This window comes from Mesocricetus auratus, unplaced genomic scaffold (assembly GCF_017639785.1).
Source record: "Mesocricetus auratus isolate SY011 unplaced genomic scaffold, BCM_Maur_2.0 Super-Scaffold_100691, whole genome shotgun sequence".
Taxonomy (NCBI): domain Eukaryota; kingdom Metazoa; phylum Chordata; class Mammalia; order Rodentia; family Cricetidae; genus Mesocricetus; species Mesocricetus auratus.
The window spans coordinates 22,894,657-22,918,795 of NW_024429267.1; the positions used below are offsets into that span (position 1 = coordinate 22,894,657).

General features: G+C 40.3%; 1 protein-coding gene across 9 annotated transcripts in view; it reads left to right on the forward strand.

Moving 5' to 3' along the window:
* The window catches only part of Bckdhb (branched chain keto acid dehydrogenase E1 subunit beta), a 178,280-nt gene that overhangs the window by 43,019 nt on the left and 111,122 nt on the right, over positions 1 to 24,139 (forward strand). For all 9 annotated transcript variants that reach the window (XR_005874734.1, XR_005874736.1, XR_005874735.1 and 6 more), the window contains 3 exons: positions 9,648 to 9,781; positions 9,995 to 10,150; positions 12,486 to 12,594. Coding sequence is in view for 5 of the 9 variants with exons in the window: in XM_021229328.2 (XP_021084987.1) it covers positions 9,648 to 9,781; positions 9,995 to 10,150; positions 12,486 to 12,594 (399 nt within the window). In the remaining 4 variants the exon portion in view is untranslated. The remainder of the gene's footprint in view (positions 1 to 9,647; positions 9,782 to 9,994; positions 10,151 to 12,485; positions 12,595 to 24,139) is intronic.

The following is a 24,139-nucleotide window of genomic DNA, read 5'->3' on the forward strand; positions in this document are numbered from 1 at the left end:
CAAACCACCCGACAGAACGCTTGGACAGAAAGATTTGCTGTGGCTCCTGGTTTTAGAGGGCTCAGCCAATGGTTGCTGGGGCTCAGGTGCTTCTCCAGAAGATCATGATGGCAGGAGTTGGGGGAGGAGCGTAGCTGTTCCCATCTTGGCTGTTCCCATCTCAGTAGGTGGATGCAGACAGAGAGGTCAAGCCCCTATTAAGCTGGCTTTCTTTTTTCATCCCAGCTATCTGAGACCCCAGCCCATGGTCCCAACCTACGTTTAGTGTGGGTCAGAACTGTCCTCACAGATACACTTAGAGGTATGCCTCAGTCTTCTAGTGTTGTGCCAGGTTCGCAGAGCCCCAGAGACTAACCCAAGGAGTTGACACTTCTGATGCAAAAGCAACAGGTTTCTTTTTATTGTTCAAGCTGGCCAGCTTGGATCTCACTCCATGGTGGGGGGAAACGAGATCCCAACCAGCCAAAAGGAGAAGCTTTTAAAGGGTCAGACCATAAGGTTGAAGGCCACAAAGTTCAGAGTTTCCATGGTTACTTAAGGTCATACAAAGTACAGAGTAAAGCAGTAACTATGTATTTTAAGCAAGATACATTTGAGTAAGACAGGGTGCCCTGCATGGGTGGCATACACATTTAATCCCAGCACTCGGGAGGCAGAGGCAGGAGGATCTCTGTGAGTTCGAGATCAGCTTGGTCTACAGAGTTCCAGGATAGACTCCAAAAGAGGGTAAAAAAAATAAGGTAAGACAGGGCATGGGCTTGCAGAGTTACAGGGTCACAGGGTCTGTCAGTGGTGGACTGTCACCTCCCCTTTTCTGAGGGGGGGGGCTCAGACGCCAGACATGGCACACTTGATTTAAGGAGTTAAATTTTCCTTTACCAGTAGAAGTTCCCTTTCTCTGTATAGATTTAGGGCCCAACTTTTATTAATTTTAATTTTTGGTCCTCCAATAGGTAATGGTAACCCAGATAGGTTGACAGTGATGATTAACTATTGTCCATCCCTCTGCCCAGACATCTCTGTGGATGCATGTGTGGCACACAACTCTTAAATGTCACCTCTCAGTGGCTACTTTCTAGTCTGTGAACTTCCTGTTTGGAGCCGCATTAGTTCCAACTTCGTATCACCCATTCCTTTCTTGGTGTCTTGCACAGCACTGATTGTCATAAACACATATCTTTCTTAGTTGGTTTTATTGTAGTGTTCACCCATGAGGAGATGAGTGTTTTGTTTACCTAGTGCTAGTTAGGTTTGGCCAACTTAATATAAACATAGACAAACTTGGGAAGAGGAAACCTCTTTTGAGAAAATGCCACCAATGAAGGTTGGTGTATGTGTGTGTGTGTGTGTGTGTGTGTGTGTGTGTGTGTGTGTGTGTGTGTGTGTTCTTGATTAGTGATGTGAGATAGCCTGGGTGGTGGTCCTAAGTTGTTTAAAAAAGTAGGCTGAGCAAGTCACAGAGAACAGCCCGGTTGGTAGACAGTGTTCCTCATTGGCTTTTGCTTCAATTCCTGCTTTGAGCGCCTGTCCTGATTTCCCTTCAAGATGGATTGTGATTTGGACATGTAAACCAAATAAATCATTTCCTCCCCAAGATGCTTTGGTCATTGAAAGGAGTGGTATCAACTCAGTATCCCAGAAACCAAGTTCTCAGCACAATGGAGGTTTATTTGCCCCAGGGGACAGAGGGCAGGGAATAAGAGACAAAAAAACAGGAGCTAGAGGATGAGGAAGAAGGGGAAGGGAACAAGGGGGAGGAGGAGGCATGAATATTTGTCTCAGTGTGACAAAGGACTGCCTGTGGCTAGACGAGAGACAGATGTGACCCATAGGAAAATGGCAGTCTATAAAGAAAAGTACAAGGGGATGAGGTCTTTAAGTTTAATTGGGCATGTGAATTGGGGCAGCCAAAGGGGGCTTTTGATTGTTGGACTTCAATACTTTGATAGCTGGACCTTGGTAGTCAGCTTCAGAGGGAGGAAGTGGCCAAATAAGGGAGTAGACCTCCGTGTCTAACTTTAGGAGTGTAATCTGTTTTTTCTTAGCAAGGCAGAGGGAATGAAGGACAAAACCAGTTAAAGCTATGTTTGCCATGCTCAGGCTGACTAGAGTCCCTTCAGTCATGGCGTTTGTATCACAGCAACAGAAAGCAAGGTAGGACAACTCTGACGTACAGAAAAGTGTTAATGTAACGGTAAGCACCTTAGGATCCCTAGAGACATAATGGTGTGAGTAAGTTTAGTCTGTTTTGCATCATGATTCTACTGTTAAAGATAAGAACAGAGCCTCAGGTAATTTAGCAATTTGTGGAGATAGCTATCCTGGTCTGCCTTGCCTCACAGCGCTCTTGCTGTTGTCCTGATTCATCTATCAGGGCATTAGGTACCTGAACTTTACAGCGGCTAACTGCCCTGTGGAGAGAGGAAGTCATCAATAGTGTGCGTCCTATTAGTGCTTTGACCACCAGTCACTATTAGGCAGGAGCCAGAAGCAGATTTCTAACCATGAGTCCATGTTGAAGCACTTTGTCTTGGAGCATATAAAAATGTCATCGGTTAAACTGTTTCCTTTAAAGTAAGAATTCTGAGAAATTCACCTGGTCTGCTTTGTAGTGGCAAAAAGGCTGCACTTTCCTTACCAAGATGAAAAGTGACCCTGCCCTGTGAAATTGAAGCTGCAAGGAGTGAACGAGTGTGCGCTGCCTGTTAGGTTAAGGTGGCTCGCACTTGCTGGGTCTGGCTCCTACCTTGGGCAGCTGGATTTGTGTTCTTTGCTACCACTCAAGCAATAGGGTCATTTTTTTCCTCTCCAAATTATCCAGGTACTTCCAGTGGAGTAGGGCACTGATGAGGTATAGATGTCAAAGTCAAATGCTCAGAAGACGGCCTCCTATTATTATGAGTGTGAGTCACACTCTTAAGTTTCTGCAGCTGTTTTTAGAGTTGCAAAGTGCAGGATGTGTCTAGTCGGCATTTCCCAGCACCTGCCCGATTTGTGGCTGATGTTCAAAGGGAATAATTGGGCTGAAAGTGAATTCTGCATACCAAGATGAACTGATGTCCTGGGTTATAGAAATGGAATATGATTACCAACCAGGTTTGTTCCTGAATGTTTGGGTTCCTGGTTCCTGATCACATTCCTGGCATTAGAATTCGTCATAAAATGTTGATAGTCCCTGAGAAGCGGTGAAAATTTAACTGAGACTTGAGTAGTGTATTAGTGAAGTGTCCACTGTGGTTTGAAGGCAAAGCCTGAATGAGAGGTTTATCAAGCTCCTCCCATCTGCCACTCCCATTTCTGGCCCTTCCATTTTGTCCACATACTTATCAGAATTCGCAATTGCCTGACTATTTGGTTTATAAGTACTAAATTGGTCATTTTTGCATCTAAGCTTATTCATCAGGGAGATTGGACTATTATTTTATCCTCTTTTGTATCTTTATCTGGCAGTAGCATCAGGATAATATGGGTTTTATAAAGAATTTACTAGCATTCCTTCCTTTTCTCTTTTATGTAGTCATTTGGGAAAGATTGCTATTAATTCTTCTTTCAAGCTGTGGTAGAATTGTGCAGTGAATCCATTTGGCCTTGGACCATTTTTAGTTGGAAGTTTGTATGCTTGCACAAATGTGTTTGCGAATGTATGTGTCTGGAGGGTATAGGACAGCCTTGGGTGTCAGTTCTTAGGCATTGTTCACTTTGCTTTTTTGAGACAAGGTCTTCTACTGGCTTGGAGCTTGCCAAATAAGGTAGCCTAGCTATCAAGTGAGTTTTGGGGACCTTCCTAGCTTTGCCTACTGATTGTTGTGAATTATGTCAGTACGCTTGCCTTTTAAATTTATTATTTAAATTTTTTCATGATATTTATTTGGATCATATTCTTTTCCCTCCACTAGCTCCTCTCAGCTTCTCCTAGCTCCTCCCTACTTCATGTTCTTTCTCTTTTAAAATACAAAAATACCCCCCAATCAAAACAAACAAACAAATGAACCCAATAAGATGGTGGTGGGGGTGGACAAACAAAATGCACGCAAAAATTGTGAGTCCGTTGTGTGTTGGCCTGGGGCCTGCTCTGGAATATGGTTGCTATACCCAGTGGCACTCAATTGGAGACAACCGATTTTCCCTTTCCCGGCAGGCATCAGTCACAAGTAACTTCCTGGTTAGGGGAGGGATATCTTTCTCCATGCTGGGACTTTGTCTGGTTGGAATTTGGGCAGGCCTTGAGTATGTTCTTCCAGGCTCTGTGAGTTACTCTGTGATCAGTCGTGTTGTATCTAGAAGACACTGTTTCCAAGAAGCCATCCTCCACCTCTGGTTTTTAAGGTCTGCCTCCTCTTCAGCATAGGTTTCTGAGCCTTAGGGCATGGATCAGGGCTTGATAAGGGTCCCATTTAGGGCTGAGTGCTCTAAAGCCTTTGATTCACTGTCCAGTTGTGGGTATCTGTGCTAGTTACCATCTACTGCAAGAAGAAGCCTTTCTGGTGAGGGTTGAGTTTCCCATCCTTTTACCCCAAGGTGATGTCTGTTCTTGATGGTGAAGTGTGTTTCTTTGATGCAGCAGAAAGATGAGTCCTGTTTTCGAATTCAGTCTTTTAGTCAGTGTCTTTTTATTGGGGAATTGAGACCATTAATATAGACAGCTATTGACCAGTGTTTACTAATGGATTTTGTTGTTGTGATGTGTTCCCCTCCCCCCTTTTGATGAACTGTATTTGGCTTATTTATTCTTTGTGTCCTCTTGGGTGTAGTTAACCTCTTGAGGCTGGAGTTTTCCTTCTAGTGTTTTCTGTAGAGCTAGATTGGTAGACATAATTTGCTTGAAATTGTTTTGTATGAACTGTTTATCTTTCTCCATCAGTTGTGATTATAGTTTTGCTAGGTGTAGTAGTAGCCAGGCTGGATCTGTGGTTTTTCATGCTTGTTGAACATCTGTTCAGGCCTTTCTGGCTTTCAGAGTTTCCAGTGAAAAGTCAAGTGTTAGTCTAATGGGCTTGCCTTTATAAGTAACTTGGTTTTTCTCCTTGCAACTTGTAATACCCTCTCTTCCCCATATTCATTTAGTGTTTTAATTTTTATATATTGTGGGGAGTTTCTTTTCTGGTCCTGCTTCTTTGGTGTTGTGTATGCCACTTGTACCTTGATAGGTATTTCTTTAGATTGGAGAAATGGTGTATGATTTTGTTGACAATATTTTGTGTCTTTGACTTGGGTTTCTTCTGTACCTATTATTTGTAGGTTTTGTCTTTTTATAGTGTCCCAGATTCCTTGGGCGTTTTGTGCCTGTTTTTTTCTTTTCTTTTTTTTAAAAGATTTAACATTTTCTTAGTTTCCTTTTCCTCTATCCTGTCTTCAAGATCTGAAATTTTCTCTTACACTTCATTCAGTCTGTTGGTGAGGCTTAACTTTGAACTTTTTGTTTGACTTCCTGAGTTTTTCATTTTGAATTTTGTTTCAGTTTGGCTTTTCTTTAACAATTCTATTTCTTTGTTAAATTCTACTTTCATATTTTGAGTTGTTTTTGTTATTTCATTCAACTGTTTGTGCTTTCATGATGTTTATTAAAGTATTTATTCATGTCCTCTTTAAGGTCCTGAAATATATTCATAACTGCTATTTTAAAGTTCTAGTGCTCCAGCTAAGTCACTTTTCTCAGGGCCAGGATTTCTGGCTCCTGGGAAGGTATATTGTCTTGGTTGTCATATTTGTGTTTCTGAGCTGAGATTGTGACATCTGGAGTTATGATGTTAATGGTGTTCTTATTTTAGCTTATTTTGGGTGAGTCTTGCTTATGTTGGTTGGATGTTCATTTCTTTGGTTGTTGTGGTGCTTTGAATGTAATTGGTCCCCATAATCTCACTGGGGATAGCACTATGAGGAGGTGTGGCTTTGTTGAAGTGGGTATGGCCTCGTTGGAGGAAGTGTGTCACTGTGGGGATGGACTTTGAGATTTCCTATGTTCTGGATTCTGCCCAGTGTCTCAGTTGACTTCCTGTTGCCTGCAAGATGTAAGACTCTCAGTACCACATCTGTCTTCCTGCCATGATGATAATGGATTAAACCTCTGAAACTGTAAATGAGCCCCCTCAGTTAAATGTTTTCCTTATAAGAATTGCCATGGTCCTGGTGTCTCTTCACAGCAACAGAAGAAGCCCTAACAATACAATTGCTACTAACACAATATGAGTCACAACCAAATGTGGTAGCCATGGGTCCTTGGTAGAGAGCAGTTCTGTGAGTTGGTATTGAGTCACAAAAGAAAAGAGGTGGCTGTCCCAGCCAAGTGTGGTGGCTATGGCTTCCCTGATGGAGAGTGGTTCTGAGTCTCAGCCAAGTATGTAGCTGTTGGTCCCTGTTGAGACCTTGTTCTGTGGATTGCTGGGGGTTTACAAAGTATTAGAGATGGCCTGGAAGGACTGATTGAGAAGGGTGACAGTCAAAAGCTAGGATGACCCTAACTCTGCAGCAAGAGGCCAAGTCTCAGGGGGATGGAGTTGTGCTAGCATGAGGGGAAGGAGGACATACATAGCATACCTGAGTCCCAACTTAGTGTGGCAGTTATGGGTTCCTGGTAGAAAGCTGTTCTGTGGGTCAGAGGCTACAGGAAATGGCTGGAAGGGGTGACAGGGAAGAAATAGGGGACCCAGGGTCCACACCAAGTGGCAAAGTCCCAAGGGGATGGAGGTCCATGTTTTGGCTTTTTAAAAATGTGGGTTTTGGGGAGTGGACTCAGGTTCTCATGTTTGCAAGACAACCACTTTACTGGCTGAACTGTCCCCCCAGTCTTAGTTTGGAAGTTGATTACAGTTTCAATCTCATTGCTTGTTATAGATGTAATAGATGTAGTTAAATGATGTCATCTTGGATTATTTTGGTAGGTCATATGCATTCAGAGATTCATTCATTTCTTTTAGATTTTCCAACTTAAGGAGATATGGTTTGTTTATAAACAGGGTCCCAATTTATAGCTCTAGCTGGCCAGAACTTGCTGTGTTGACTACATTGACCTTAGCTCATAGAGATCCATCTGCTTCTGCCTCTTGCATGCTAGTGTTAAAGGTCTCTGTGACTTTGCCAAGCTAATGGGATATATTAAGGTTTGTCATAATGATTTTCTGAATTTCCTTGGCATCTGTTCTAATTTCTCCCTTTTCTTTTGGTTAGTTTATCTAAGGATATGAAAACCTTATTTATCTTTTCAAAGAACTAACTCTTGGTTTCTTTGATTCTTTCTCTCCCTCATTTTATTAATTTCCATCTTCCTAGCTATCATTTCTGGGGTTGGTTTGTTTTTGCTTGTCCAATGCTCTCAGGTGTATCATTTAGTTATTTGAGATTTGATTTTTCTTTTTTTTTAAGTAGACACTTGTAGCTAGAAACTGCCCCCCTCAGGATTGATTTCATGATTTAATTGTATCCTGTAAGTTTTGATATGTTGTGTTTTTCCTTTTGTTTAGTTCTAGGAATGTTTAGATTTCCCTCTTAGTTCCTTTGGTGACCCATTCCTTATCCCATAGTGTATTCCTTAAATTCCATGAAGCTCCTCTGACTTAAAGAGACTAGGACTCCATACTCCTATGTTCTCTTTGTTGGGCACAGGAAACATTTCTCATCAGCTCTTTTAATGTCCAGAGGTTATTTTCTACTGAGTTCTGTTTAGAGGGTTATGCAGGTACAGGTGTCAGTGAGTTCTGGACCAACTTGTGCATAAATGAAATATACTTTCTTGGTTTTCATTCACTGACCTCAGTTGCTGTTATTTGACACCCATCAATATACTCTGTCTGTCTGGACTCTAGCAGTCTCTGATACAATGTGTAGAGTCCCTTTGGGCAAGACTTATAACTGTCATCATTTACTCTGTGTTCCTTCTTTCAAGGTACAAGTGTTTAGTTAATGCCTCCTTTTAGATTTCCAGTGCCTCTATAAATTGATTGCTTTTTGTCTGACTTTTTAAAAATTAATTTTTATTTAAATTAAAAACAATTTTATTTTACATACTAATCCAATTTCCTCTCCCTTCCATCCTCCCATTCCCACTACCATACCTCCATCTTAACCCCCATCCACTCTTCAGGGTGGCTGAAGCCTCCCATGGGGGTTCCTCAAAGTCTTTAATAAATAGTGGAGGGTTGGTTTGAAAGAAGCAACTCTGCAGTTATCTTCAGTAGTTCATTAAATTGAGATACAGAGTTGAGTTATTCAATACAAACACCTTTTCTAATTTCCATTTTTTTCTCTTTTGAACTACATATTATAGATTTGCATTTAGTAAGCATTCTAACGTAAAATTCTGAGATCAGACGAGATTGGGCATGGTCAGAGTGGCACGGCCATAGACCTAGCACAAACTTTATTGTATCTCCCCTTCTCCTTTTCCCCCTTTCCCTTCCGTTGCCTTCTTTCCATTCCCTCCCTCCCTCTCTCCCCTCTCCTTCCCTTCCCTTTCTTTGGTTTGTTGCTGTGATGACATAACCTGATACAATCACCTTAGGGGAGGAAAGACTTTATTTTGGCTCGGTGGTACTGCCCATCATAGCGGGGAGAGCATGACAGCAGGCAGGGAAGGCTAGCTGTCACATTTGTCTTAACTCAAGTAGAGAGAGAAGAGGAAGTGGGGATGACCTCTAAGCTTGTCATCAAGAACCTATTTCCTTTAGAAAGCCTTCACCTCCTGAAGGTTTTACATCCTTCCCCAACAGGGCTGCTATCTTGGACATGGTGGTGGTGTTCACACATGAGCTAATAGGGGATACTTTACAGTCAAACCACAGCAAGGTAATTAGCTAGCTTTCTTGCTCTCCTCTCCTCCCCTCCCATCACCTTATCCATATTTTTGGACTTGAATCCAAGGCCTCCTATATTTTAGGAAGAGCTACAGAGAGCTACTGCCCCACGTACAGATTCTGTCTCTCTCTCTGTCTCTCTCTTTCTCTCTCTGTGTCTCTCTCTGTGTCTCTCTCTCTGTGTCTCTCTGTCTCTGTCTCTGTCTCTGTCTCTCTCTCTCTCTCCCCCCCTCTCTCGTTGTTGCTACTGATTTCTAGTATAATCTCACCAAGGCCAGAGCACATACTCTTATAAGTAGTCCGTACTGAATTTGCTGTTTGACAATTTCATACCTGTGCAAAGTGCATCCCGACGCGTTTTTTCACTTTCTCTCAGCTCCCTCCACTTCCCCCAACACGTCTCTTTCCTGGATCCAAGGCATTTGCTTCAAGACATGCTGCATTTGATTTTAATCTTTAAAAGCTTGTTGGTTTAAAAGCAGCATACGGTTGGTCCATTCCTGTCAGTGTTAGAATTCTTGGTGTAGGCACTAGTATCCTGCGTATGTCATCCAGTCACATTGTTTATTGTGTTATAACTGTATTTTAAAGGCCCCCTTCCTTTTTTGGGAATATTTTTATCTGTTGTTGCCCAGATAGTAGCTCAAAAATCCCATATTTAGGTTTCTTATGTCTAATGCAGCTATGTACTGAATCAGTCATAATGCTATTTACTATGTCCTCTACCTGTCCCAAATTTCTTATCCTACCCAATTACCAGATGTATTGTATATTACATTGCTCTAATTTCTACATCAGATTTGTCTTCTATTTCTGTTCCCATTATTATTATTAATTAATTATTATTAATTTATTTTAAAGGAAAAGATAGAGTGTTCAACACCCCATTGTGTGAACAAGGAATTGTTGGATTTGGGATTGGAATCGCAGTCACTGGTGCCACGGCCATTGCGGAAATTCAGTTTGCCGACTATATCTTCCCTGCCTTTGATCAGGTAGGTGCCACATGCTTTGCCGGGAAAGGCATCTATCTCTTCAGGTCAGTCCCTGAGTGTTCAAACACAGGCTCCGCCCACCTGTCTCCACCTTGCATCATGTTGGCGCTTTGCCTTATGTAGATGGGAATACATCCGAAGATTCAATGGCATGCTTTTAGGACATTCATTGGGTAGGAAAGAGTCACTGTGACATGTCCCCTCTCTCTGCAGATTGTCAACGAAGCTGCCAAGTACCGCTATCGCTCTGGCGACCTTTTCAATTGTGGGAGCCTCACCATCCGGGCCCCATGGGGCTGTGTAGGTCATGGGGCCCTCTACCATTCTCAGAGTCCTGAAGCCTTTTTTGCCCACTGCCCAGGAATCAAGGTATTCTTTTTTTTTTTTTTTAAGATTTTATTTATTTATTATGAATGCAACATCCTGCCTCTACATATGTCTGCACGCCAGGAGAGGGCACCAGATCTCATTACAGATGGTTGTGAGCCACCATGTGGTTGCTGGGAATTGAACTCAGGACCTCTGGAAGAGCAGTCAGTGCTCTTAACCGCTGAGCCATCTCTCCAGCCCTCAAGGTATTCTTGTTTACTTCCTTTATTTGATCATCATTTGATGTTTCCACCTTTCTTTATGCTGTTAGTATTATCCTTCCTTGAAGGAAGGCAACCAGGACTTTGCAATTGATAGGAACTTTATATTTGAGGAAGGGAGGTTAGCATTTCTTTTCAGATTAACTTGCAGATGCCCAGTTTTCTAGAATGTTCTTCCTGAAGCAACACCGTCATGATGTTGGCACTCATTAACTTTATAGATTATAGAGGGTATGCCATTCTCCTAAAATTCCAGGTTCTTCTTTCTAATTGGTTTTTCACCGTGAAATGATTTTGGGGTACGTTTTAACAAAACCTATTGTTGATCAATATTTACCTCAAAGTTGTGTTTGCTTTTAGTTCAGTTTTCAGTTTTAAGCAGAGAGAAGGCTCTTATATAGATGGGAATCTTTTCCAATCTAGAGTAAGGTAACTGTGCCATCTGCTTGGGTGAGTCTTCCATTTGTAGCTGTCTCCTGGAGTAGCTTAAGTCTTTTGATGTTACAAATATTTTGAGTGTTTTGTCTCTTGATATTCATCAAGCAGCTCTCCAGGGAATCACAGAAACTTACAGATGTGTTAGCCAAAGAAGCATGTGTGTGTGTGTGTGTTTGACAAACATAAATCAATTGTAAAAATATTTACATTTTTTCCTTTTTTCCCCCTGCTGGATCATAATCATGAGGTTTGTCCCAGTTGAAGGGAGGCTGTATGGTTTTCTGACACAAGCTGGGAACAGTAGTTTTGGATAAGAGCCACTTTGAGGCAATGCGTACTTTTGAGTTTGAGCTGGATATTGGTCATATTTAATGTTTACATCATATCCTAGAAGTTTTAAACAGCAGAACTTTTAACCATCTACTTGTCTGTTTACTATTATTTTTAAACTTGAAATACAAAATAGATATAACACCAAAATGCTAATACAAATAACTATTTGTAGAAAGCAAAGAGAAACTACAGAATGGAAGCATGGTGTGACATGATTAATAAGGAGATTTATGGTGTTTGATTTTTTTAAAACAAAATTCTTCTGATAAAAATGACACAATTCCCTCAGGGCAGTAAGATTAAGAGTCTGAGGCCAGCCTGGTCTACCTAGCATGGCTTTCTGTCAACCAGATTAAGGGCTGAGGGTGTAGCTCAGGGTGGACCACTTGCCTGGTATGTGTAAGCTAAGGATTTGATTCCACAAAAGAACACAATAGTTAGTATGAAATCCATAGGTGGTTTGCTTCAAGGAGTCTTGTTTGATCTTTGTAGTAGGCCCAGGCTTATTCTAGTAATCTTTTAGAAGTGAAGTTTGTTCTTACACAGTTATTTCACAATCATGAAAACTTAGGTACAAATTTGTGATTTGAGTAGCCATGGTGAAGAGTGTGGTCTTCTGTGTGCATCAGAAGAGAGTAAGAATCTCTGTCCTAACAAGTTCTGTGACCTCGGGTAGTGTCCTTACTTCTCTGTACGCTGTGCCGCAGTCTCTATTTCTAAGTGGGAAACAGGGTAGTAGCTATTTCCTGAGGTCCCTGTAAGGGACAGATGAAATGGCCCACTCAGGGTGCTCTGCCAAGTTTTTTCATGCATTTCTTGCTGTCAATTCTCTTCACCAGCCCCCTCCTGAAGGTCTCGGAGCCCTTGCCTGTCCACTGGAGATGTGGAATAGCCATGCTTTTTCTCTTTTTCTGTGCAACTGGATTCTATATCTGGTCCACAAAATTCCGTGGATTGCTTTTTTCCTTTATGAAGTGCAGGTTGCATTTGCCCATCAGAACAAAGGGGGTCGTGCACTTTCATTGGCAAGCGGTAGCAGAGTGTTAGGAGGAGATGGAGCTTAAAGGTGGACAGCTCTCTTTGCTGCTGCTTTTCATGTGCTTTGCAGGTTCCCTTTCTGCTACAGGCAAGGTGAGGTCCTCAGAGGAAGCTTGGTTTCTTAGTGGAAGGCAGTTTAGAAATACTCGTGGGCAAAGAGATTTCTGAGGGCCAGCACTTATATTTTATAATAAATACAAATACCTGGGTCTGGTTGAATTAGTTACACTTGGTTGGTTAAGTGTCAACCCTTAGAAGTGGGTTTGCTGGAGATGTATTTGACTAAGATTGTTTTGTTTTTACAGGTGGTTATACCCAGAAGCCCTTTCCAGGCCAAGGGACTTCTACTGTCATGCATAGAAGATAAAAATCCATGTATATTTTTTGAACCTAAAATACTTTACAGGGCAGCAGGTAAAGATTTCTTGTATTTTGTATTTGTGACTGTCCTTACATTCTTTTACATGGTTATTTTTTTTAAGGTATTTTCCCCTAAGCTAGATTTTTACTTTCATTACAGATCAAGTTCTGTGACATTTAATTTTGTACTCAGATGTGAACTTCAGAGAAACCCATCTAGTTAGACTTTGATTGTGGAATGTAAAATGTTAACAAGAAGAAAAGATCATGTTGAGTTTTGTTTAGTCATTGTGGGTGGAATGGGAAAGTGAAGGCACTTGTACTTCATGACATTGAAAGTTTGCTTTAGATAGGTGACCCTGGAGGTCCTCTAAGTCAGGGGACTCTGGTGAGGCAGGTTCTGTTAACAAGGTGCTATGGTATCAGGCTTCCCTGGGGGTCTGTCACAGTAAACCGAGATGCTCCGTTTCTCTCCCTTTAGCTCACAAGCCTAATTCTATAAGCACACATCTGTGACTGCTTATTTCTCAGCTGTAATGGAAAATTTAAATATCAAATGATTTATTCTGTCTAAAGTGTACCCCCTCCCCGCCCTGAATTCAAGAACATTACTTTGGCAAATCACTCTTGAACAGTTAACTTTAAAATCACTTGTTTTTGTTGTGATGTAATTTATGTACAATAAAATACACAGCTCTTGTGTTCAGCTTGATGTGTTTTTGACAGCCTCATATATTCATATAGCCACTATACAAAACAAGATGCAGGACACGTCTTTTCCGGTTTGCTTTCTGCCTGTCCATTCCCTCAGCTCTAAGTCTAGTTGCTTTTGATTGCGATTGGATTAGTTGTTCATGTTTCTGGGTTTCGTGGAAGTGGAATTTCACATATACTCTGTGTTTGTCGTCTTCTGTCTAACCTAGTATTACAGAGATTCATCCATGTTATTGCCTGCGTCTAGTTTGTCTGTATTGCTGGGTAACAGCCTATTGTGTGAATACTCATTCATTATTATAACAATTGTGATAATACTGCACAATTGTGGAGAATATTAGGGCATTATTCAGAGAATGAACATTGCCCTTAAATGGTATGAATAGCTATTGTTCATCATTATTATTACTGAGTATATTTGTTATTATTGTAATTGTTTCTACCTAGGAAAGTAGGTTACTTCCTCTCTCTTCAGCAAGCTAATGACCTTTAAATATTATTAGTACATTGCACCTCTAGTTTTGGCTACTAGCTTGCCTGTTAATAAATTGATTAGGAAATGCATCTTGGTTATGAAGAAAAAAAGCACTTGAAAATCTGAAGCGTATACACTTTTGTTGCATAAGTATTACCTTAAGTGAATATTCATTGTACAAATCCACTGTCATTCTTTGTAGGCTCATGCCCTGGGCTCCTATTTCACTTTATAGGTTTTGTTTTTGAAAACTGACTTGTATGGCATTGTTAAGAAAGAGATTTCTCTAAATATAAAGATTATTTACATAATTCCTAAAATGATGCATTTTAAGAATTCTAGGCATAGACTTCCTTAGGAAGCTAAAATGTCAATTATCTAAAAAGTTTCCAGTTATCACTAAAAAGAACTTGGTAGATATAATTTCATTCTATATGTGTATTGTCTATACTTCCTCATTTCAGTTCATATATTTGTGTATTACTGGGGAAGCATATGTTTCTTGACAGTGAAGTATTCTTTTATTTGATCCCAAGTTGATTTTCGGACTTTACATGTCTCTATTCTCTTATGAATTGTTCACATAAGTTTCTGTTTCTGTCTTAGCCATGTAGGAGAACTTTTGTGCATCTAAAACAAACAGGACTGCTGTTAAAAGATGGTAGTTTAATTACTGCAGAGAGTGCCTTGATTACACATTGAGTAGGAAGGAGAGTCAGAGGTTTTCAGTGAACTTGAAGTACAAAGCTACCTTTACATTTGTTGATATGCTTTCTGTGATTGATAAACTGTGCCACTCATGGCCTTGGGCCCAGTAGACTTTCCCTACTTTCCAGATTTAGTTTGAACATTGAACACACATATCTTTCAAGCCTTAAGTTAGTTATAGTCTTAGTGACTAAGCTGATGCCATGTGATGGAGTGATGCATGTTTGTTTCTGTATAAAATTTAGGATCATGAGTCATGGCACTTTGCAACAAGTTCACCCATTTCAGCCCCATAGCCATATATAGTTTATACAGAGACTAAAATAGCAAAAGTTCCCATCTCACTTTCTTCACTCCCAACTCCATTCCTTAGCCCTGGTTCTGTGTATTTATATTTATCTTCACAGGTGACTAGGAGGAACGCACTTGCTTACGTATGAAACATAAAAAGATAGAAGCATTTTCCTGTAACTTACTGTGCACAATTTTTTTCTATAAATTTACCAAAATCTATAAATATATGGTCTAGATACTTGAGTCATAAAGAGCAAGCTACAAGTGTTCTACAAATAGATTTTCTTTAAAATACCTTTCTAATAATTCTTTGGGAACTTCATAAATGTATTTTGATCATATTCATTTCCACTCCTACCCATCCTCCCAATTTTGTGATTCTCCTATCCTCTTAAAAGGCAATCAGGTCCAATTTGTGATGCTTATATACTCCTGGGAATGGGGCTATGCACTGTAGCTTGTCGGACGTACCTGGGGCCACACCCTTAAGAAAAACCTTGTCCAGAAGCCATCAACTGTCAATAGCTCCTCAGTTAAGGGTGGGGCCTTTGGAACCACAAATCCATCGAATAACTTTTCCTCTTGCCACATAGTTGGAGACATTTCTTTCAGTTAACAGAGGTGTCACTGATTTTTACTTCATAAAATATATTCCATACCCTCACCCTTTCCTTGCTAATGAAACATTGAATTGCTTTCTGAATTCTGGCTGTTATGAACAGTGTTGCAAGAAACATATGTTTATATGTGTTAAGTATGTGGGAGAAGCAACCTTCGTCTGTATTAAAATGTCTACGTACAAAACTATATGTATCGTCTGTATATGCAAGTAATAAAGGGCAAGCTATAAATATTCTACGAATATCTTTTCTTTAAAATATATTTCTATTAGTTCATTGATGGAATTATTTCACTAATAGAAATAATTAAAACGTGTTCTGTAATGTAGAAGCTCACGAAAACTGTATTAAGCCCTTTCTTGTTTTCTTTAGTCCCCATGTATTCTTTGGTTGCACCATGCAGTGCATAGAGCTTGGCTTGAAGTCAATAGCATCTTGCAGTCATTTTTTCCCTCCCAGGGGCCAGTAGTTGCTATTGCTTCTCGTGTACAAATATAAAAGCTAATACCAGTTCCCTACTAGATAGATACCCACAATTGAGGAAGTTTCAGAAAGCTGGTTGTGGTGGCACATACCTGCACTCCTGACATTTGGGAAACTGAGGAATGAGGATTGCTGTGAGTTCAAGGGCAGGCAGGGGTATATAGTGCGAACTTCAAAAAAACCTAATCAACATGACAAACAAAACTTCTAGAAACACCAGAAGACTACTCTTGACAATGAGGTCTAAGTGGTTCTGGGGGTGTGGAAAGGTGCCAGAAATAAATGATTTACCAACCTTCAGAAGCAAGAGCCATCCAGTTGTACCTCATAACTGAGGTAACCTATGTCTCTAGGGGCAACCATTGAGTTCTTTTTTTGGATCCATTTTTTAAAAGTGATGCAGAAACCAGTGTTTTCTGGAGAAACATGGATACCCATGACTGCAACCACATGAGTGACTGGCAAGAACTTTGTTGTGTGGGGAGGGTTAGGAATAACCCAGCTTATTATGCTTGTGTTTTTTGTGTTTGTTTTTCATATATGTATCAAGGTGGTAGACATTAAAACTCTAACTTTTCTTCTTCTTTCCTTCCTTCCCTGCCTTTCTTCCTTTGTATGTGTGCGAGCCTGTATGAGTTTGTGTGTACCATGTGCCTGCCGAGGCCAGGTGAGGATCTCTTGGAACTGGCAGTTAGTAGCTACCTGATGTGTGTACTGGAATCCAAAACCTGGCCCTCTGCAAGAGCATTAAAATCTCTTAATCATTGAGCCATCCCTCTGGCACCTCTTTTTTTTTTTTCAACAAGAACAAAATTACTTAAAATACTAAAAATATGCATCAATTTACTGGTGCTTTTTCCTTAATCAGTTTACAAACCAGTGATCCATTTTAAATTGACAGTTAACATAAATTGTTTTGTATCTCAATTCTTGTGTTCAGTGATTTTTTTTCTCCTCTTCCTAGCTCTCTATTGCTGATGTATAGTGACTATAATTTAGTGTTTAATTATTTTCTTTGCCAATTTTCTCTATGCAAAGTTCACATCTTGTTCCTTGCTATAGAAAATCCATTTGAAAATAAAATTCAGATTTAAATATTTATTATTTCTTTGAGAATTTCATACACTGTATTTTGATTTTATTCATCTCCTCCCCCAACCTTTCCTCCATCCACCCCCAGTTTTACTCACTCAAACTGTGACCTGCCTTTTTTTTTTTAAATAAACCATCAAGCCTCATTAATGTTGTCTATACATTGTTAGGTGTGTGCCCACCCACTGGAGCACGTGAGACCTGCTGGGACCATGCCCTTAATCTTCTTCAGCATCTATAAATTACCAATAGATCTTCAACTATGGATGGGACTCCATGTCCATTTCTCCCCTCATGCTGGAATTTTGTCTTATTTGGGCTCGCACAGGTTTTGTGCGTGCTGTCACAACCATTGTGATTTCACAAGTGCAACTGCCCTTTGTGTCTGGAAAACAACTGTTTCCCTACCTGCCACCTCTGGCTCTTAGTCTTTCAACCCTTGAGCCTTTTGAGGAGGGTAGTGTGATATAGATGCACATTTAGGCCTGGGCATTTTGCATTCTCTCATTGTCTGCATCTTGACTAGCTGTGAATCACTGCTTTAATCACCATTGATTGCAAAGAGAAGCTTCTTTGAGGTTTGAGAGATGCGCTAATTCATAGGTTTAATGAGACCTCATTAGGAGTTGGCTCAGTAGTATGTGTCACATTAGCAGAGTGATAGTAGATTCTCCTCTAGGGTCAATGACTTGTCTAGCCCTGATAACTGTGCCACGTATGGGTTCCATCTTGTGGAACAGGCTTTAAATCGAATTAAATCTAATATGGCTGGTTTCTCCCATACCATATGCGCCGCTGTTGCACCAGTCAGCGGGTCTCGCCAGGCTTGTAGTAATTTAGCTCGTGGGGTTTACAACTGGATAAGACTGAGTTTTGCTTCATTCCTCTAGTAGCATGCATAGCAACTTTCCTGTGACTTGTAGCCAGTAAGGGTTAAGTTTTCAGTTCGGTACCTGCTTGATCTCTCCGTTTGAGAAACTGAGGAATGAGGATTGCTGTGAGTTCAAGGGTGGGCAGGGATACATAGTAATATGTGATGTCTTCATCAATAGAGTCTTGCCATCAGTTCTGGAGGGTAACTGTCTTAGAGTTTCTATTGCTGTGATGAAACACCGTGACCAAACAGCGAGTTGGGGAGGAAAGGGTTTATTTGACCTATGTTTCCACATTGCTGTTCATCGCTGAAAGAAGTCAGGACAGGATTCCAAGCAGGACTGGAACCTGGAGACAGGAGCTGATGGAGAGGCCATGGAGGGGTGCTGCTTACTGGCTTGCTTCCCCCAACTTTCACAGTCTGCTTTCTTATAGAACCTAGGCAACCAGCCTAGGAATGACACCACCCACCATGGGCTGGGCCCTCCCCATTGATCACTAATTGAGAAAATGCCTATAGCTGGGTTTCAAGGAGGCATTTCCTCGACTGGGGTCCTTCTTCTCTGATGACTCAGCTTGTGTGTCAAGTTGACACATAAAACCAGTCAGTACAGTTAGTTTGTGGTGTCTAGTAGGGAGACAGTTGTCCCAGTAAAGTGTAGCTACATTTAAATTGTTTTTATATATGAAAATGTTTATGTTTTTGGAAGCCTCTGCAGCAGTTTTTCAGAAAGTCTATAGTGTCTGTCATTTCTCCCTTTTACTTTTATTTTCTCTTCGAAATCCCACCCCATTTAACCCTTCCTGTTTCATTATTTACCCTTCCCCCATATATTGCTATGTTCTTTCCTTCCTTGAAAGCCCCCCTTCCTTGAAGCCTTAATTTCTTGACCCCTGTGTGGTTCAGTTACACAATGGAATATCATTCAACCCTTAAGAAAATGAAATTCCCCCCTCCCAAAAAAAGAAAAGAAAATGAAATTTGCAGGCAAATGGATGGAGCTGAGAGGAACCCATCTATGTGAGAAACCCTGGCTCAGAATTACAAACCTCACATGTTTTCTCTCATTTGTGGGTGGTAGCTTTGAATCTTAAGATAACTGTGTTTCATTTGGAATTCCCAAAGAAATTCAACTGTTTGAAAGAAGAGGGAACAATTGTCAGAACAATTGACTTGCTAGCACTTTTGTTAATCTAGTAATGTAACATACTGGCAATTGCGTGGAATAACTTACTCCAAGAACCACTGAGAATATCAAACAGATGCATTTAAGTTAACAAAGTTGTAGACTTTCTTTTCTTGTTCCAAAGTAATATTGCCATTGAATTAGAAACAATAGGTTCTTTAGTGACATTTCAATGGTAAGAAAACACACCCATATATATGGCATTGTATAAAGACACAACCATATATATTACCTTATATATATATTATTATATGAAATAATGGCATTGTATAAAGATACAACCATATATATATATTACCTTATATGTATTATATGAAATAATGGCATTGTATAAAGACACAACCTTATATATTATCTTATATATTATTATATGTCTTACATATTATCTTATATATAAAAGTGTTTGCATGAGAAGTATGGGCACATGCAAGATATTTTCTGATTCTTGGAGTGTCTGTTGAGATGGTTTTTTAATGGTCATGGCATGCAGGAAGAGAATGAGACATACTTCCTCCAACCAAGCCACACCTACTCCAACAAAACCATGCCTCATAATAGTGCTATTCCTTATGGGCCTATGGGGGTCATTCAAACCACCACATTCCGCTCCCTGGCCCCGATAGGTTTGTAGCTATATCATAATGCCAAATGTATTCAGTCCAACTTCAAAAGTCCCCATAATCTATAACATTTTCAAATTTGTCTGAAAGTCCAAAGTTCAAAGTATCTTCTTAACTGTAATCACTTATGAAGTCAAAATGAAAAAAAGCAGGTCAAATACAAATATTCTTCTCTTCTGAAATCTCTTGAGCCAAGCCCCCACAGTTCAAATCACCCTCAGCACCACTGTCTTCTGGCTTCTACTAGGATGGTTCATTAAGCAGTCAGCTCCTCTTGTAATCCAAAGACCCCAAGGTTACATTCCTCCAGATAAGAGCATGGTCAGGTCTATCACAGCAATCCTCTCCTACCTAGTACCAGCTTCTGTCTCAGTTAGGGTTTCTATTGCTGTGAAGAGACACCATGACCACAGAAACTCTTATAAAGGAAAACATTTCAATGGGGCTGACTTACAGTTTCAGAGGTTAGTTCATTATCATCATGGCAGTCAGTATGGTGGCATGCAGACAGACATGGTGTTGGAGTTCTACATCTTGACCTGAAGGTAGCAGGAAGAGAATGAGATACACTTCCTCTTAACAAAGCCACACCTCCTAATAGTGCCACTTCCTATGGGCGCCATTTTTATTCAAACCACAGCACCCCTCATCCAATACTGTAAGTCTGTTTTCTTAGATGTCTGTCTAAGCACATGCTTGGCTGCACACTGCCATCCTTTATTGTCTCTCATGTCGTGTCTCTTGTCTCCAAGACTTCTCTCCATTGTGCCATACTTGGTGAGACCTCCTTGATTTCTGTAAGCAGGCTGTTTCCTTCTTACTTTCCAGAGTGGTTGGTGATATGCTGTCAATATCATGTCTTTATTTCTTGGCTAATAGTACCTCACATCTTTATGTGAGGTTGTGTTTCTCAATAGCATGAGTGGCTTCTTCCTCCCTTCCTCCCTTCCTCCCTTTCTTCCTTCCTTCCTTCCTTCCTCCCTCCCTCCCTCCCTCCCTCCCTCCCTCCCTCCCTTCCTTCCTTCCTTCATTTCTTTTTTTCTTTGTTCAACATTTTACTTGACGCCTGGATGTATTGGATGCTTGGTCATTGTTAACTGGCTATATTATGCATAGTGTATATATGTTATTTATGCATTTTGTTCTGGTAAAACTCTGCTTAAGGTGGCTTATCAGAAAGAAAATTGGGGGAAAAGGCATTGGTATGGGAAATGAAATGAGCAGTTTGGAAATAAAATAAGCTTATTTATGCCGTGAGTCTATAAATGAACATGTGTCGTGCATGCAAATGTTTTCTCATGTGCAAGCAAGTGTGGAAGGGAGAAGTTTACAGTACACTTTTATAAAACCTGTCCTGTCTAGTGATTTTTAATATTCTCTGACTTTCTTTCTCAGTTGCACAGTCATCACTGTGTATCCAGTGCTGATCTCTCTGCAGTGCTCATTTGGGTGTGACTATAACCAGCATGAAGGAGAGGGAAGTAGATCTGTGCATATCTCTTTAGTTCCTGATGTCAGTGTTCTGTCTCCTGTTGCTTGTCCCTTTTCAGGAAGGGACATAGCTACAGGGTAGGGATGTATACTTACTTACTTGAAATGACCTTCTCCTGGAATGTGTTATCATTTAAATTACTGTAACTACAAAATACCTGTAATTCTCACTAACTCTTCTGGCTTGGCTTGTTGATAAATGAGTATATTCAAGTTGCAACCCCTCCTTTCACTTAAGATTAAACTGATGCCTATCTGAAAGGAACTTTGAAGAACCCTGCTGCATTCATTATGGCTCCAGGGACTGACCTGACTAAGGCGGTCAGGTCATGAAGAAAGATTTTACACGTAGACACAATGTATGAAAAAGCTGGGATCAGGAGGTCTGAGTTCTTGGATGGAGAAACTGCAGCACTTTGAAGCTCAGTGTGTTTATTATATATAGTGGAACAGGGAGGTGGGGTTATTACATACCGATAAACAGAGGTAGGGTTATTATGTACAGCTTAGTGAGGAGTCAAGCTTAGCTAATCTCAATAGGATTAGTCTGCATAAGGGAGTAATTTTCAGGATGTAAAACACTGGAGAGGGAGAGGTTGTAGAAAGTATACAGCCAGTAGCCATTTTATGTACACATATCAGAATTTACAGTCAGACCAGAGGAAGGCTTTGCCATCCTTCTGAGCCTTACCTGGGGAAGGCTGTCCCAGAAGTTGCTCCCAAGTAACCAGTCAGAGGCTTAGTATTAAGTATAAATGCTCAGTCAATAGCTCAGGCTTGCTACTAGCTAACTCTTAAACTAACCCATATTTTTATCTGTGCGTTGTCATGTGGTTTGGTACTTTCTCTCATTATGGTATGCCCATCTTGCTTCTCTCTGCATCTTCTGGTGACTCTAGCAGTCTCAGTTTGGCTTTCTTGTCTAACCTTACTCTGTTTAGTTATTGGCCAGTCAGCCTCTTTATTAAACCAATCACAGTGACATATATTCACACAATGTATAAGAAAATTCCACATTTCCCCCTTTAACATAGTAAAATTATATACAACAAAAAAAGTTATCAAGTAAGAATTACAGTTACAATATCTAGTTCATTTGATTTGGCAAAATTAGGAAAAATATCCTATTTTATCTTTGTGACTCTAAAGTTTTATACCTAATTTATCTTTTGTCATAACTAAGAAAAACTAACTATGACTGTCCAGTCTTCAACTCCATCAAAGGCCCCAAATGTTACCTAGTGACAGGGATATCTGGTTGCCTGGACAGTCACTCTTAAGTTCTGTAATGTTGGGGCAGCCATCTTTGACCTACAGGCCTAGTATATCTGACAGACGTTTTTGTGCAGCAGGGAATTTTGAAGGACTGTCCTACTGTGTCTTGGCAAAGATTGGCAGTCACTTTCTTTACAACCTACTAGTCCAGTATGAATAGTACACTGTCAGCAATTTAGGCAAGGGCAGTTTTTTGCTCAAATGGCTAGTGTTTTCCATAAAAAAAAGCAAACTCCATACAGAGGTTCTTTGATGCCCATTATCTTCTTTTGAAGTAAATTGATACTGTTAGGAACAGACATATCTCACTGTCATGAATAGCATTATGCTATTAAAACATTTAAAATACCATATTCTGTAGGTCTTTGAAGCGTTTGAAGACCCCCATCTATCAATCAATCAATCAATCAATCAATCAATCAATCAATCTATCTATCTAAATATATCTGTATATGACCTTGAAAACATAGCTAACATGACTAAAGTTTGACTGTTATAGATGACTATTAATCTGTATTTCATTTTTTTGTGGTTTTTTTTTTCAAGGCAGAGTTTCTCTGTGGCTTTGGAGGATGTCTTGGAACTAGCTCTTGTAGACCAGGCTGGTCTCAAACTCCCAGAGATCTGCCTGCTTCTGCCTCCCGAGTGCTGGGATTAAAGTTGTGTGCTACCATCGCCTGGCCTAATGTGTATTTTTAAATTATACATTACATTTTGAAGTGAGTTGCATAAGCACAATACCCCAAACAAAGCCTTCCTCAGGGGGCTAAGGTATTGGTCCTTGATATTCATTCAGGACTTCACTTGCTTCCTACTGAGGATCCACTGTCCCAATTTGGTCTTAATATGCCTTTCTTTGAATCAGGTTCTCTGTATGATGGAGAGAGAGAGAGAGAGAGAGAGAGAGAGAGAGAGAGAGAGAGAGAGAGAATAAAGCATTGTTTGCCATGCTGTTCCTTAATTGCTAAAATAATGAGGGCTTGTTGTTCTGGGTAATATATTGAAAACAACAAGGCAATCATTGCTGGCAATTTTTCAATGAAAGATGTGCCAAGATTCCAACCCATTCATGTTAGTGTGCCAGCCACAGAGTCCTTATTCCAGGGATTTGCTATTCACCAGCTGACAATTGATTTACAAGGCAGGAAGACAGGGTTCTTGCATGTTGGTCACTGACTCACAAGCAGAATGGAATGTATGCTGGCTCCATGCCTTTTCTGCTGGCTTGTGATCTTGCTGCTAGAGCATAGAGTAATGGCAGAGGGCCATGGTGCTATCTTTGGCCAGGTGTCCTCAGTGTGGTCTTGACCTTTGTGGTTAACTGCCTAGTAAGTAGAATATAGTACCCTAGTCAAGTATGTCCCTGTGGTCTGCTCATTGTTCCATCTGTCTGTTCACTTATCCACCCATCTGTCTGTCCATCCATCTATCTGTCCATCCATCTATCCTTTTGTTCATCCATCCAATGTGGGTTTAGGCCATTAGTGAATAAACTAGAGTTAAACTCTGAATGTGTTGTGTACAGTTGTAGTTGCTGTCTTCTGTAAAGGAACAGATAGTAAATATTTTTAGCTTATGGCGGCCTTGTCTCTTTTGCAGCTACTTAGCTCTGTTGTAGGGTAAAAACAGCCATGTTGAATACATAAATAATTGCCATGGCTCTGAGCCAAAAGACATGCTTTAAAAATAAATTGACTTGTAAACTTTAGTGTACCAGTCTCTAAAACTATTTGATGTGACATAGTTTGAGACATAATAACTTTTAAA